General features: G+C 44.3%; 2 protein-coding genes across 2 annotated transcripts; both read right to left on the bottom strand.

Moving 5' to 3' along the window:
• Positions 1-934: 934 nt before the first annotated feature.
• Positions 935-2,030, bottom strand: LOC125512882 (cytosolic sulfotransferase 15-like). The gene has a single exon (XM_048677951.1). It carries the CDS (start codon positions 2,027-2,029, stop codon positions 1,019-1,021), a length of 1,011 nt encoding a protein of 336 aa, XP_048533908.1. The 5' UTR covers position 2,030; the 3' UTR covers positions 935-1,018.
• A 13,584-nt stretch (positions 2,031-15,614) lies between these two features.
• On the bottom strand, positions 15,615-17,367 carry LOC125512881 (peroxidase 2-like). The gene is made up of 2 exons (XM_048677950.1): positions 16,775-17,367; positions 15,615-16,671 (listed from the first exon to the last, which is right to left on the bottom strand). Exons 1-2 carry the CDS (start codon positions 17,309-17,311, stop codon positions 15,880-15,882), a joined length of 1,329 nt encoding a protein of 442 aa, XP_048533907.1. The 5' UTR covers positions 17,312-17,367; the 3' UTR covers positions 15,615-15,879.
• Positions 17,368-17,652: the final 285 nt, after the last annotated feature.

Genomic DNA, 17,652 nt, shown 5'->3' with positions numbered 1-17,652 from the left:
TTGTTGGGGAGAAAGGGAGGCGGGAAGAAGAGGGGGTGCGTGACGCCATGGAGGGGAGGACAGGCAACAGGGAGAGGAGAGTGTGAGCTTCGCCTTGGCGTAGAGCGGAGGTGTTGGGGGAGAGATGGAGGCGACAACGCTATGGTGGGGAGATGAGATGTGGCAGCGCCCGGTGGCTGGTTGGCTGTGTGAGGAGAGCAGGAGGCGGTTGTGGGGTGAGTGAGTGAGAGGTGTGAACATTTTTTCTTAAAGAAAAGGAGAAATGAGCAGTTGCTATGAGGTGACATAAGTGCCTCATAGCCTAGCCTACAATTAGAGAGAAGACCATTCAAGTGACCTATAGGTAGCCTACAATTTATTGCTTACGAATATCGGGATGCGAATCACATGGTATTATGCAAATGAAGCTAAAGACAACATTCCTCACATTATTGTATGCAAGTAAATCTTAGTTTATAATAGAAAAACAACTGATCATTGCTCTCTATGTACACATCGTTCAGTTAGATTTTTATGAACTTACATCGCAAGTGAAGTGGACTTCAATTGCTTTTTGATTGCTATGGATTATCACTTCTATACATGTATTATGCTTATATATGTAACCGGAAAAAAAATCTATGGCCCGTGACAACGCATGAGCATTCTACTAGTTTACAATGTTCTCCGGACCAGAACCAAGCCAAACCACAGTTTTAGTACAAGGTGCACTGATTATGTCTTAGTGTTACCTCTGAATGTTACGAGATCCTTTATTTTCTCCGCATTACGAGATCCCGAAATTATGATGGGATAACAATTAAACTAAAAAACGTGTGAATAGGAGAAAAATTCTTGTACTCAGACAAAGTCTTATCTTTTTTATTCACAGACTTTCAAGATGCTCATGGCATGTCGAGCCACTCACCTTTTTTTTTACAAAAGACAACACCGTTTAAAGAAACTTCTTTAGTCCGAAATGTGTATGAGACTATGAGTACGAAACAGAGGTGTGCAGATAAGAAAATAGAAATGCAAATCAGAAGGCGAGTCCAGATCCCTTGAGCCTGTCTTTGGTGATCTGATCCATGTTTTCCCCCATCTCTCGGCTCATGTGGTTCGCCCAGTCCCCAACTTGTCCTTTTCTAAAGAAGGCTGAATTAGCAGGAAACCTGTGATCTCCGTGATCATTGACAACACTTACCTGGTTAACCTGTAGGCTCGTCACTGTCTCAAAGCTGCAGAGCCTCGCCACCTCTTCCGGGACACCAGAGCTTTCCTCCTCCTGGCTGAAAGGGACACGGAGGAACGCTGCAAGCTTTTGCACGACTCTCACCGAGTCTTCCTTGATCTCTTCGTACTTCAAGAAAAGGACCTTGTCCGGCGTCACCAAGCTTGCCTTCCAGTACTCCAGGTAGTGCTCCCAGAAAGGCCCGTAAGGCGAGAGCCCCCGGCAGAACAAGTCGTAGGCTTTGTCCAGCTCCATGGTGGAACCGTGGAAGATCTTGTTGTCGAAGTGCCACTGCCACCGAGACACGAACGTGTCCTTGGGGTCTCGGCAGAGGTACACGACGCGACGGCCGCTGGATGGGCTCATCCCCGGCGGGAGCAGCGACATGGGAATGTGCGTGGAGAGAAGCCGAGGAGACGCAAGTGCATTGAGGTCGGTATGGTCCCCGCCCGGGCCGTGGAACTCGATGCTCAGCACGAGCTGGTGAGGGTGGTGGGTGAGGAGGGGGTGGTCGCCGAAGCCGTACCGGCTTCGGTTGGTGATGGCGAAGGCGAGGGCCTTGAGCCAGGTGGTGCCGCTTTTGGGCTGTGTGGCAAGGATGATGTCGTCATCCCGGGGCTTCATGGTGGCCTGGGCCAGCAGGATCCGCTCCAGCACCGTGGACCTCAGCCAGTAGTTCTTGTACAGAACGAGCGGCCCCGAGCACCAGTCATCACTACTTGTTGGGAGCGTGGATATCAAATCTTTGGGGCTTATTGATTTGGATGGTGCAGCGCTCATGGTAGCACCGTCTTCTACCTTGGAAGGAGCCTGAGCCATGTCCCCCTTCTTGCTGTACGGTGAGGCAGTGGAGGTGCCATATTATAGGGACAAGGCGTGGTATATACTACATTGCATTATTTTCTTTTCATTTTCTTTCTAAATTGCAGTTAGTGGCAACTGGATACCTAACTCGCATTAGATGGTTTTGTTATGAGCAGCGGGTACAACCACTGAAACTCCTCTGACCGCCAGGTACAGCGAGGCAATCGATGCGTATGATCGAGCTGCCCTATTTTACGAGGAAAAGGCGTGTTAGTGCACTTTTCTTTTTCCAAATTATATAGTAGTACTAGTCGTCAGCGGCAACCGGGTAACCTTTTTTCTTAAAAAGCAATCATGGCTAGTTTTGTTAAAATTAAATAATTGTACATTGTCTCCGAGCTTGCTGATCAAGGTGTCAAGCGACGCGTTCATCCAAACAAGAGAAAGTTCAATATAAAAACTATGATTACTTAGCTCATATGCCGCTTGATTAGATGGCCGATAACAATGTTTAAAGATGATCTTTCCTATTGACATAGTTGTGTCTACACACTCCATGAAATAGCTGGCGTCACATCCCACCAACCATCTACTGTTCGGTGCAAAAGTTGATCACTTGCATAGAATCAGACTCGGCTTCTAGAGTCTAGACCATTGAACTCTAGAGAATTGGCCAAGTCAAGTCCATCTCTCATGGCCATAGCTTCATTTGTAACCACATGAGCAGCAAAAGATATATACTTGCATTGAGCAGCTATAAAGTTATCATTGTCACCTCTCAGGACAGTTGTTATTCCTTCGTTCTCATAGAATGTTGCATCCGCATTTAGCTTAACGAATTTTGGGTCCCGTTTACACTATTTTTGCTCCTGAGCCACACTAGCAACCGGCAACCTAACCAACGTATTTGATGGGAGTCTTTCTTTTCCTTGGTCACATGTGGGCACAAGGTACAACCATCACCGAAATTAGCCAAATCATCTGGTAGCCACCGGGGCACTGTATCAGCCCCCCTCTCATCTTTTGCTCACCATACAAAGGCTGTCGCTTCATCATTGGTAACATAAAATTCCTGCCGAACAGGTAAAAAGGGCAGAAGCACGGCAGCCGACGAGCCCTGCTAGGATTGCATGCATGCAACACTATGTTAGTTGTGGCACAACTAGAATTTTGGGGGTTTGTGGCCGATGTCTAGTGGCGCACCTGGCCCTAACCCAATCTGCAGACTCCCCTCTCCTTGCTGGGCGTCGAATCACTCACGCAGGCTCGCCCCTTCCCCCTCATCGCAGGCTCCTCTGTGGGCTACTGGGCGCACGCCGCGTGATGACCTGCTATGGGCGCCGGCTGCAAACTATCAATAGCAACATGCTCTCTGGTGGCAAAATGGACTAAAACTAACCTCGAGGCGCAACTATTTCACAAACTAAACCATGGACGATTTTTTTTACCTAGCTAACCCTTTTGTGTAGCGCCAGACAGATCGGTGTTGCACTACACTGAGTAGCACCTGACTGACAGGCGCTACACTCTGTCCAGTGTGGCACCCCAAGGTAAGACCAGGCCCCACCCCTAATTTTGCAGTGCCTAGGCGAAAGGAGCTGCACTACCTTGTGCAGCGCCTAGGTGAAAAGAGCTGCACAATCAGCGCAATTTGTATGGAAATATGTGATGGTTGTTTGGCATTTTGCTAGGGTTGGGCTTTTTAGTATGTTTGGGTTAGGGTTAGGGTTGTTAGTATATGTTAAGGTTAGGGTTATTGCTAGGGTTAGGGTTGTTTGGGTTAGGGTTAGGGTTGTTAGTGGAAACGTGGATCTAGATCTCCTCTCTCTTTTCCCTCAAGAACTAGCAAGAATCATTGGAGGGATTGAGAGTTAGCAAGCTCGAAGAAGGTCAACAATGGGGGAAGAACACGAGCTAAAAGGATAAGGTTCATTGGGGAAGAAGACCCCCTTTTATAGGTGGGGAAAAATCCAACCGTTATGCTCACAGCCCGCACAGAGCGGTACTACCGCTCCAAGGAGCGGTACTACCGCTAGGGCGGAAGTACCCCTTTGAAAAACAACAGCGAGGAGGCAAAAGGCCAGAAGAACCGCCGGAGCGGTACTACCACTCGTCCTCATGGTACTACCGCTCGACCTCACGGTACTACCGCAAATGGTAGCGGTACTACTGCTTGCGAGCGGTACTAAAAAAATACATCCGGGCCTACCACCGCAAGACTTGGGACGAGTTTTTGGTCCGGAGCGGTACTACCGCTGTAGGAGCCGCGGTAGTATTGCTCTGGAGCGGTAGTAAAAAATTATATCCGCTCCAATTCGCGGTAGTACCGTTGCAGCCTTTTCAGAACACCAAAACTGCCACAACTTTTGCAAACGGACTCCGAATTCGATGAAACCAAGTTTGTTGGAAAGCTAGCGACAAGGGCTAACACAATCTTCAAAGAAATATCAATAAGAAGCAAATGAGAAAAGGCCCATAAGAAAATGGTGAGAACCCTTCCTCGGAAAAGACCGGTAAAACCTACAACACCGAAAACATAATAGAAGACGCATGCGAACTCCGTTTTCGATGAACTCAAGCTTGTCATCAAGATGACCATAAGCTCTAAGACTCACAAAGAGAACCAAACAAGAACCAAGAAAGATGATGCAAGGATGCAATGGTTTGAGCTCTCTACTAACGATACGATCAAGCTACCAACTTGAGAACCCCCCTTGATAGTACGGCAAACGATCCTATAACCCGGTCTCCAAACTACCACCATGAGACCGGTAAAATAGAAAACCTATCCAGGGCAAACCTTTGCCTTGCACATGGTCCACTTGAGCTAGATGATGACGATCTTGACTCCCTCAAGTTGGACCACCTTTCTTAATTGTGTTGGCTCGATGAAGACTAGATGATTGCTCCCCCATAGTCCACTATGGGTGAGCCACTCTTCGGCACATCTTCACAAGTCCATTGTCACCACAATGGACGGCAAGCTTCAAGCACTTGATCTCTTCGCGATCATCCACTTGAACTTGCACACGGCAATCTTGATGACGATCACCACTTGATGTCATCCTCTCCATGGGTTGAGTGATATCTTCCTCTTGACACAAGCCCATGAACACGTACCTAACCCCACGTAGAACTCTCACATAGACCATGGGTTAGTACACAAAGCACAATGGACAATGCTTACCAAACCATGGGATCACTTGATCCCTCTCGGTACATCTTCTACGCTTTGTGAGTTGATCAAGTTGATTCACTCTTGACTTAGTCTTGATCAACCTTGAATCTTTCCAACTCTCTTCATTTGGATGATGTCTTGAAGGTAAACATGAATGATCACACAATCTTCTTCTTCAAGACATGCTTGCAATAAGCTCAACTCTCACATGAGCAAGATTTGGATAATTCCTTAATAGCACCTTGGTCAACACAAACTCTCCTTGAAACCAACACATGTACTCCAAGAAAAGCCTATGGACAAAACCTTCAAATATAACTCAAGGCAACCATTAGTCCATAGAGATTGTCATCAATTACCAAAACCAAACATGGGGGCACCGCATGTTCTTTCAATCTCCCCCATTTTAGTAATTGATGACAATCATTTTCAAGAGAGTTTATACAAGGAATTATGCATCACCATGCACTGCAACAACCAATAATGCATGCGAATGAGATGCAAAAGCTAAGGAAACATAAACCAAAGCTTCTCCACAAAACTCTCTGAAACTTCTCCCCCATTGGCATCGATTGCCAAAATGGGCGAAAAGCTTAGAGGGACAATATAGATTGTGGTCCTCCATAAATTGTGTATTTCTCAACAAGAGAGTGGAATGCAATACACACATCCAACGGTAAATACTTGGAGGAAGACAAACTATATTGAGGCCCAAAGATTGCAAAAGGAGATATGCCAGAAAGACATAACAAAGAGAGAAACAAGCAATCAAGCAATCAAAAGATATCTATTGAAGCAAGTTATCAAAAGATACCAATTGAACCAACTAGGCCAATGATCCTACAAGCCACATGAATAAAAGATATTATGATATGAGCAAAGGAGTGTTCTAAAGAAACTAGAGAGGCTCCCCATGATATGTGCACACATAAGAACATTTGAATTTGGAAACAAAGTGCACAAAATAGGATCATAGCTCCTCCAAAATCAATAGAAACTTACAACAAGTGCAAGTGAGCATATAGGAAACTAAGCCTAGTACATGTAACAAACACATGGTTGAGCAAAAAGTGAAAAAGGCAACTTAAGAATGGGCTCAACCAAAATGATGTGTGTGAGTCAAGGCAATGCACTTGAGAAGATTAATGTACGAATGAGCATTAAGCATCAATAAAGTCTTGAAAAAATGAGGCAACACAGTGCAAGGCCTATCATTCCCACATACAACTAGCAAATGGGTTCACAAGCTAACTAATAAGCATATAAAGAACCTATGCTTGTGACAACCCGTGGCGAAGATAGAAGATGAAAGCCTCATCAAGAGGAGGGATACCTATTAAGATGGAAAAAGCCTCGTAGAGATAAGCATGAGGAAAATAATCTTCACCACACAAGAGTGCATCAAGATGCAACGAGATACAATACGCACTCAAGGCAAAAGCTTTCACGGAGCCACCAAAGAAATAACATAAGAAAGGCAAGGTGGGCGTGAAAGAAAGGATATCATCTAGAGATGTAATTTCTCTCAAGTGTATAAGGTTCTAGGTAGACGAAATCATGATGATATATATCTACAAAGAAGGATGTACACCCGAAATAGTTACAACATGAAGGAACAAGATATCCAAACGGAAGTCATACATATACCAATAAGATATTTGCTTGAGAGCATAGCACAAGGCTAGATATGGTCTTATTGCATATAAATGAATTCCAACCACACGAACATCAAAGACATCACAACTAGCAACAAGACATCATTGTTGGGATGCTTTGAGAAAGGAAACAAGTATCACAAGAGAGAATGGATAACATGCCATGATACAACCTACGAAAGGTTAATGCAAGAAATGTGTGCATGAAGTAGATGATGATAATTGTTACCGAGATACCATTGGATGGATGTAGTAGATGCCAATTAAAGGTAGATAGTAGTTCATTAATCATCCTAGCTTGACTCCAATAAGCACATGGTGACACCACCTTCCTTGTGAGTGAGCCGAGCATCCAATGCATCTCCACTTGTTCCTAGAACAACAACACAAACAAAATGGTATCCAAACTCATTGGGACCAAAGAGTTAGAGAACCAACAACACATAGGACAAAGTCCACATAAATATGTGCATATAGATATGAAAATGAATTTCATGCACATCTCATCCAATTTGAGACTTGGTGGAGTTCTCCCTATATATTGGGTCAAAGAAAGAAAACATGCCAAAGAAACTACAAGAAGTAAATATGCATGCTCAAGACTTTCAAGAACCGATACCAAAAGACAAAGAAATACCAAGGAAAGAAAAGATACCAAATGAATAAATCATCACTTGGAGGGTATCCATAATGGATACAACAAGGAATGAGATATCCATTGATATACACAAAGAAGAGACATCAAACTCCCAAAAGAGAGGATGGTTCCAAATAAACCAAGCTCTCTACAAAGTTTCATGATGGCATAAAGTACCAAAAGGAAAACGGCTTGCCTTCCACCAACACACACTTGACAAGGATCGCAAGATGAGTGTTTTATAGAAAATAGGATAGCTCCCCCAAGACTAGTGCATTATAGAGAATTTGCATTTGAATACAAAATGCACAAGGTGGGATCACCACTTTCACTATATCTAGAAAACACTAGACTAGATCAAGAAATACACAAGATCCACAAGTGGTATGGAAGACAAAGGGAGTTGATACAAACCTTGGCAAGAGAAAGGGCAAATAAAAAGCAAAAGCCAATGTAAAGATGATCAATAAATTCTACCACAAAAGTGAGTACCAATTGTCAAAAGACAAGAAGTAAATGGAAATAGTTCCCGATGGTAGATAGCAAGGATATCCGACATCATCTCCACACCAAACAACAAGCAAATTGCAACTTGTAGAGCTAGCATGCCACCTAGGAACAAGATAATTTACAATATCAACTCTAGATGACAATATCTCAAATGTACACATTTTCTAGGCTAGTAATATACACGTAGCATATTACTCCCCCATAATGTGATACCAATTAAGGATAAACAAGAGGCAAAATAACGATCCAACACAAGATTAATTGATAATTTAGAATTTGAATTTCTCATGAGAAGACATACCACATAGCGACTAGATAATCTTGAAATCTCAATACTAGATGGTATTACTCATGTACACATATTTATAGGATTGTGAGGTGCACAAAGCACATCACTCCCCCATAATGGGATATTCCATTAATCTCTCACAAGAGCCAACTAAGATATGAACAAGATGCAAAAGGCTCAATGCATGACACACGTACATGATGTGCAAACCAACACACACATACTTGATTGCACAAGATAATCAAGTTGGAAGCACAACATATACAAACACATGCAAGGAACAAAACCAAACATGCAAAGGGGTAAGTAACTATCAATGTAAACACTTTAAGCACGAGTTACCGCATGGAGAAACATTGGATATAAGATAGAAACTTGATAATTCGAATAACTTGGCTTGAGACAATTAGAATGATGAAGTCCCCTTAATTCTTCATAAAGTAGCCAAGTCTCCAGTGCCCTCCAACAACACCTATTGATCAAGTTTGAGCTTGTTGGTCCCCAACCAAGTTGGGTCCTAAGAGGTTAGTCACAATAGGCTTGGCTACCCAAATGGTTCTCTTCTTGACACCACTTTGAGTACCAACAACTTTGGCAAACACATTGCCAACCTTATCCTTCCCAAGAGAATAGATATCATCAATAATAATTGGGTTGGATAAGTTACCACGAGTGCATGAAGAGGCGAGGTGACCTTTCTCACGACATAAGTAGCAACGTCTACTCTTCACTTTCTTCTCACTTGATTTCTCAACTTGAGAAGCATTAGCTTGAGGATTCTTGGGAAGAGGACTTTCTTCAACTTGTGGTTGAGCATGAGATCGAACTTGTGGACGCTTCCCTCGTTGCTTGTCACTAATGGCCTTCTTCTTCAATGGGCAAGATCTAACATGATGCCCTTCTACTTTGCACTTGAAGCAAACAATCTTGGCCAAATTCTTGACGTATTCTTGGCCCTTCTTCTTGTTCATCTTGGACTTCTTCTTCTTCTTGGAGTTGAATCCAAGTCCACCTTTGTCATTGGGGGATTTTTGCACACTCAAGATATTGTTGAGTGTGGATTTCCCTTCATGACACTTTTCCAAGTCTTTCTTCAAAGAAGTGACTTGGGCCTTGAGCTCTTTGATTTCCTCTACATGGTTAGTCTCAACACAAGTACTAGAGGAAGTATAAGCTTCATCATTGGAGCAACAAGGCAAGGAAAGCAATTCATCACAAGATGTACCAATGTTATGCATAGACGAATTACGACTAGCACCAGGCAATATAGCATTTTGACTAAAAGTAGTGCTAATGTCCACATGAGGCTCACTAGATGTTACCTTAGAAATCATGGACTCATGAGCTATCTTTAGCTCATTATGGGATACTAGAAGATCATCATGAGAGCTTGTGAGGACTACATGATTTTCTTCCAACATCCCATAATTGCTAGATACAACTCAAGTTGAGCCCTTAGCTCAACATTCTCCTTTAATATGGATGCTTCACAAGAGATAGAGTTAGTAGCACAAGCATCATCATTAGCAACAAGAGGAGAAGACAACTTGGCAAGCTCTTTTGAATATGAAGCTTTAAGTTGAGCATGAGACTCGGTGAGTTTGATGAGCTCACCCTTGATGACCCTTGAGCCATTTTTGAGGTGCTCAAAATCCTCAAGGAGTCTAGCATGAGCAACTTCAAGCTTAGCATTTTTAGTTTTGAAATCATTGGCCACCTAGAGTGCTCTATCATGAGATTCCTTTATTCTAGATAATTCTAGAGCAAAGGTCTCCTCAAGAGATTCGGATGTGGTTTGTTCATGTTCAAGAGCTTGAGATAGCTCCGCGATCTCATTTGCGTAATCATGCTCATGAGCTTCCATTTACTCAATGGTGACCTCATGCTCCTCTAGATGAGATTCCAACTCCTCAATGTATTTCTTGCCTTCAATGGCAAGAGACATGATTTCCATGAAGTTGGAACGAGCAAGTTTATTTTTGTGAAGAGCTTTAAAAATCATTTCCCCCTTAGTTTTTAAGGAGGCAACATTATCATTCTCTTCATCATAATCAACATCATCATCACTCTTTCCATCATCACAAGATATATTGGGATTCAAAGTGGGAGATACCTTTGAAGCCTTGGCCATAAGGCAAAATACAATAGATGATGATGAAGGATCCGTTGAAGCACCATTCAAGACCACATCTTGTTCCATGGGGTGTTGGGTTTCCTCTACATTGTTAGCACAACAATTCGAGGACATATATGCATTTTTATCATGGCAACAAGACATAGTAAACATATCATCATGGGATTTAGTCAAGCAATTTATACATGATATGCAAGGACTATCAACACAAGCATGTGAAACATTTGGAGTGCTCGAAGTGTTAAAGCCCAAAGAAGGAGAATTGCAATAAGATAGTGATGAAGGATCATCCACAATAAACATACTATCATCATTGCAATGACCAACACTAATCACCATATCATTACCTTGTGGCAAGCCACATGTAGGTGAAGTAGAAGAAGTTGAGAAGACTATACGGCCAGATGTGGAGGGAGAACAATCATCCCCACAAACACATGGACACGCCATATTTATCTTGAAGCTTTGTCCACAACTCATGAGCATCCCGGAACGGCATGAGTTGAAATATAACTACATTGCTCAAAGCATCGAAAAGCACATTAGAAGCTTGAGCATTGAGATAAGAGTTTTTCTCATCCTCTAAAGATAATCTTTGAGGATCCTTTGGAGGAGAAAAACCCATATCTAAAATTCGCTCTAAATTTGGGTCCATGACCCTAAAGAGATTAAGCATGTGAATTACCCAAACATCAAAATTTGTGCCATCGAAACTAAGAGTGTGAGAGAATCCTAATCCCCTAGTCGACATCTTTACTCTCTAGGCGGTTAAGCCTAACAAAGAGAGACGAGGCTCTGATACAAATTGAAAGATCATGGATTTCACCTAAAGGGGGGTGAATAGGCGCTTTAAAATAATTACGGTTTAGGCTTGAACAAATGTGGAATAAACCTAGCGGTTAATTTGCCAAGCATAAAACCTAAAACAACTAGGCTCACCTATGTGCACCAACAACTTATGCTAAGCAAGATAAGCAACTATGAGATAGCAAGATATATGACAAAGAACAATATGGTTATCACAAAGTAAAGTGCATAAGTAAAGGGCTCGGGTAAGAGATAACCGAGGCACGCGGAGACGACGATGTATCCCGAAGTTCACACCCTTGCGGATGCTAATCTCCGTTTGGAGCGGTGTGGAGGCACAATGCTCCGCAAGAAGCCACTAGGGCCACCGTAATCTCCTCACGCCCTCGCACAATGCAAGATGCTGTGATTCCACTAAGGGACCCTTGAGGGCGGTCACCGAACCCGTACAAATGGCAACCCTTGGGGGCGGTCACCGAACCCGTACACTTTGGCAACCCTTGGGGGCAGTCACCGGTACCCGTCAAATTGCTCGGGGCGTCTCCGCAGCCTAATTGGAGACCCCGACGCTTGCCCGGAGCTTTACACCACAATGATTGAGCTCCGAACAACACCAACCGTCTAGGGCGCCAAGGCACCCAAGAGGAACAAGCTCTAGGGTGCCCAAACACCCAAGAGTAATAAGCTTCTCAAACTTCACTTCCACGTATCACCGTGGAGAACTCAAACCGATGCACCAAATGCAATGGCAAGGGCACACGGAGTGCCCAAGTCCTTCTCTCTCAAATCCCACCGAAGCAACTAATGCTAGGGAGGAAAATGAGAGGAAGAACAAGAAGGAGAACACCAAGAACTCCAAGATCTAGATCCAAGGGGTTCCCCTCACAAAGAGGAGAAAGTGATTGGTGGAAACGTGGATCTAGATCTCCTCTCTCTTTTCCCTCAAGAACTAGCAAGAATCATTGGAGGGATTGAGAGTTAGAAAGCTCGAAGAAGGTCAACAATGGGGGAAGAACACGAGCTAAAAGGATAAGGTTCATTGGGGAAGAAGACCCCCTTTTATAGGTGGGGAAAAATCCAACCGTTATGCTCACAGCCCGCACAGAGCGGTACTACCGCTCCAAGGAGCGGTACTACCACTAGGGCGGAAGTACCCCTTTGAAAAACAACAGCGAGGAGGCAAAAGGCTAGAAGAACCGCCGGAGCGGTACTACCGCTCGTCCTCACGGTACTACCGCAAATGGTAGCGGTACTACTGCTTGCGAGCGGTACTAAAAAATACATCCGGGCCTACCACCGCAAGACTTGGGACGAGTTTTTGGTCCGGAGCGGTACTACCGCTGTAGGAGCCGCGGTAGTACTGCTCTGGAGCGGTAGTAAAAAATTACGTCCGCTCCAATTCGCGGTAGTACCGCTGCAGCCTTTTCAGAACACCAAAACTGCCACAACTTTTGCAAACGGACTCCGAATTCGATGAAACCAAGTTTGTTGGAAAGCTAGCGACAAGGGCTAACACAATCTTCAAAGAAATATCAATAAGAAGCAAATGATAAAAGGCCCATAATAAAATGGTGAGAACCCTTCCTCGGAAAAGACCGGTAAGACCTACAACACCGAAAACATCATAGAAGACGCATGCGAACTCCGTTTTCGATGAAGTCAAGCTTGTCATCAAGATGACCATAAGATCTAAGACTCACAAAGAGAAACAAACAAGAACCAAGAAAGATGATTCAAGGATGCAATGGTTTGAGCTCTCTACTAACGATACGATCAAGCTACCAACTTGAGAGCCCCCCTTGATAGTACGGCAAACGATCCTATAACCCGGTCTCCAAACTACCATCATGAGACCGGTAAAATAGAAAACCTATCAAGGGCAAAACTTTGCCTTGCACATGGTCCACTTGAGCTAGATGATGACGATCTTGACTCCCTCAAGTTGGACCACCTTTCTTAATTGTGTTGGCTCGATGAAGACTAGATGATTGCTCCCCCATAGTCCACTATGGGTGAGCCACTCTTCGGCACATCTTCACAAGTCCATTGTCACCACAATGGATGGCAAGCTTCAAGCACTTGATCTCTTCGCGATGATCCACTTGAACTTGCACACGGCAATCTTGATGACGATTACCACTTGATGTCATCCTCTCCATGGGTTGAGTGATATCTTCCTCTTGACACAAGCCCATGAACACGTACCTAACCCCACGTAGAACTCTCACATAGACCATGGGTTAGTACACAAAGCACAATGGACAATGCTTACCAAACCATGGGATCACTTGATCCCTCTCGGTACATCTTCTACGCTTTGTGAGTTGATCAAGTTGATTCACTCTTGACTTAGTCTTGATCAACCTTCAATCTTTCCAACTCTCTTCATTTGGATGATGTCTTGAAGGTAAACATGAATGATCACACAATCTTATTCTTCAAGACATGCTTGCAATAAGCTCAACTCTCACATGACCAAGCTTTGGATAATTCCTTAATAGCACCTTGGTCAACACAAACTCTCCTTGAAACCAACACATGTACTCCAAGAAAAGCCTATGGACAAAACCTTCAAATATAACTCAAGGCAACCATTAGTCCATAGAGATTGTCATCAATTACCAAAACCAAACATGGGGGCACCGCATGTTCTTTCAGTTATGCATGCGTGCGCAGCTACCACTTTATTCTCTTAGAGATTAAGCTTGAGCAGCGACTAGTAACCGTATTAGACTCGAGACGAAAAGATCCCCAGGAGTATGCGAACACGACTGAGATGCTCCAGAAGTAAGTTCAATCGATCATTATCGCACTATATCGGCCACTTTGTTCATTTCATGATATCAAGTAATTATTTTCTTTGTCTGGCAAGGTTTGGAAAGAGTTCACCGCAATTTCTCCGGGACTGCCTACCGAGCTAAAATTTAAACACCCGAAAGTAAGTACTACTACCTAGTTCCGCGCATCTCCCATTGATTCTAGCTAGTTTCATCAATACCATGTAGCATGCTTGCTTATCAGTTTGATTGACCTCTATTTCTCGTAAAGTGCTTGTGGCAGGAACCCAGGAATGATTTCTGTGGATACTACGTTTGCGAGTTCATCTACAACGAGACGACCAAGAATAAGCGGGGCTACTCTGAAAAACAATATGAAGTGTGTAAGCAAAATTATTCACAATTTTATTTTATTACCATCATTTGTGTTGAGTTTCATTCATACACATGTATTGACCTTCTTCTTCGATTTAGATCTGGCAGATGCGGGATGATCTCCTACCACAGGATCGCATAAAAGCAATTCAAGAGAAAATTGTGGGATTCTTTCTTGACCACATCATCAATAAAGTCGGAGAATACCATGTGTAACTTGACTTCAGATGTTAGGGATTGTAAGAGATCTTATATTGTATATAAGTAGCTAGTAGTGTCGGATAGATATACGTAAACTTGCTGTTCGATCAATCTCTCGGAGAAGGAGGAGGTCGATCACTTCTCTCTGTATATGTTCATGACGATCTTGTGTACTTAATGGTTTCCTTCATTTGCTTACTAGCTAGTGTGTTGCGAGTTCTCTCTATACGTATAATACGTAGCGTCGACCAAGCACGGAGATAAGAGAGGTCACTTCTCTCTATTAGCTAGCTAACACAATATATGAAACCCCTAAATTAACCCTCCAACCCCCCCCCCTTTAAAAAAACAAAACCCCAGCCCCTGAACTGCTGACGCGTGGATGCTTTTTTGTCCCGGTTGGTGTTACCAACCGGGACTAAAGGCCCTCCTGCCTGAGCTCGCCGCAGCGACCACGTGGAGCCCCATCTATCCCGGTGCGTAAGCGAACCGGTTGGGCTTTAGGCCGACCCTTTAGTCCCGGTTCCAGAACCAGGACAAATGGGCCTCTGGAACCGGGACAAATGTGCCTTTTTCTACTAGTGGTTATTGGAGATCATCTACTTAGTTATAAGAGATAATGCCCCATGCATTAATGCAAGAATTGGTTGCATTTACTTCATTGGGAGTTGGTTTGTGGAACATGAATATGTAGATTAATAATATGAGAAATGAAACAAAAAATACATATGATTTATTGTACTTGATTATTATATAGTTGTAAAAAAGTTTTGAATATAATTAGCATAATAGTATGAAAAGTTTGTTTAAAAATTTTTTGAGAAGAAAAAGCTTGTTTAAATGGATGGTTGCATGTTGTAGTGGGCCTTTTCCATGCATGGTTTGCATATTGTGCTGGTATGCGGACAAAATTGCTTAGCAAGAATCAACTATTTAGTTATAGCAATTCTGAATTTTATAAGCTAAGAAGCCCTTAGATAATTAAAAGAATAGGTTGATCAAATAATAGTTTTATTTGGAAACAATAGAAAGACATAGGAACACGGCAAGATAATTATGATGTTAATATAAGTAACAAAGAATTACAGGAGCAAATTCTTGTACAACAACTTTCATAAGGCGAAGTTGAAAAACAAAATGCCACAACACAATAAAATGAAATAATAAATACAACAAGAGGGGAAAATAATAACATTACAAATGTAATCAAAATAAACATCAATGGAAACCCGAGAAAGCACGAGCTTATTCTCAATCTCAACTGGTTGAAAAACTTGCGATGATGTGATAAGATCAACAAGTTTAGTATGAGTTGACGATGCGACAGTTCCTCCTGATCTCAACAGTGGCACCATCGAAAAAATCGGCCCTGGTCTTGACTTCGATAGAGCCCATCCTTACCATGGCTGCCTTGAACTTCTCCTCCCACACATCATTGTCCTTGGCATTGGCACGCACCGCTGCACTTGTATCATCTGCCGTCATGAGCGCGGCATCTGAATCAAAGAGCACCTCATGGCTAAGGACATTCTTATAGTACTTGTTGTCGACCTTGTTAGGGGTCTTGATGTCCTGCACCACTGTGTTGTCAGTCCCATTGTCTGACTTGCATTGCTCCCGGAGAGAGCTCATTAGCGTGGGGTCCATGTCGGAGGTGCTTGGGTTGAGGCGGTCGGAGAAGGATGAGTTGAAGGATGAGCAATGGGAGATTCCGACGGTGTGTGCACCAGAGAGGGTAACCATCTCGTCGGCAGTCAGCCCCTTGGAGGCGAAGTTGGCCTTGAGCTGGTCCACGGTGCCGAAGGGTGGTGGCAGGTTGGGGAGTGTTTCATTCATGAAAGACACACGTCCATCATAACGGCCAGCTGTCATGTTGAAGTAGACCTTCTTGTTGCTAAGAAAGTAGGTGGCATCACGCCCAGCGAAGGCCAGGACATCAGCGCATGAGACGATGTCGCTCCCACACTCCTTCTCGATTCTAGCCTTGGCGGCATCGATCACCTCGAAGCCACGCAGGCTCAGGTTCGGGACGCCCAACTTCTCTGGTGGGCTGTTGGGGTCCACTTGATCTAGAAGCACGGAGGCATCACAACCCTACAAATAAACCATTAAACACCACACGGACATCAGCCTACATATATTTCATGACACAACAAACATTTATATATGTGAAGGTTCCAGTGTTAAAAAATCTTACCCTGACGAAGCAGTCATGGAAGAAGAGACGGATGAGTCCAGCCTTAATACCGGCGCTGGCATCACGCACAACTTCTCTCACGATGTCTTCCGCGCGAGGGCATGACTTCTTGTAGTAGTCAAACGCGAGTCCTTTGATGGGTGAGCTAGGGGTGGGCGGTGGAGGGCTAGGTGTGTTCGGGGTGTACGGGGGCGGAGGACTTGGGGTAGCTGGGGCGGGTGGTGGAGGGCTAGGTGTGCTCGGGGTGTATGGCGGCGGAGGACTTGGGGTAGCTCGGGTGGGCGGTGGAGGGCTTGGTGTAGTCGGGGTGTATGGTGGTGGAGGACTTGGGGTAGCTGGGGCGGGCGGTGGAGGGCTAGGTGTGCTCGGGGTGTATGGTGGGGGAGGACTAGGTGTAGTCGGGGTGTATGGCGGCGGGGGACTAGTTATGCTCGGTATGGACGGAACAGAGGTGGGATTCCCGTACTCTGCTTGGCAGGTACGCACCGCGCAGCCGAGCAGCGCGATGAGGGTCAGGACGGCGGCAAGCTTGGCCATGGTCGTCGCTAGCTCGGGGGGCTGTTCCTGGTGTTTGTCGTGATCAGCTTGGGTGGACTGATGAGAATACACGCTGCTCTGCCTGCAATTTATAGCAAGCTAGCTCCAAGGGGGAGAGCCTGATCTCTGGATGACAAACGTGGGAGGAATGTTGCCGGAAGTGGCAAGTGGGAAGCGAACGTGGGGAGCACAATGGAGATACAGCTCAAGCAGTTGACATTCTTACCGCGATGTTAGTTGAGCAGCTGCTGGTCCAGCGCATTAGAGATTAGACTGGGCGACAAGGCCATGACTAATCGGGGAATGTTTTGTTATTGCATCGTGTACTGCAAGGGTGATTA

This window comes from Triticum urartu, chromosome 6, assembly GCF_003073215.2.
Source record: "Triticum urartu cultivar G1812 chromosome 6, Tu2.1, whole genome shotgun sequence".
NCBI lineage: Eukaryota > Viridiplantae > Streptophyta > Magnoliopsida > Poales > Poaceae > Triticum > Triticum urartu.
This window is presented reverse-complemented; position numbering and strand designations above follow the sequence as displayed.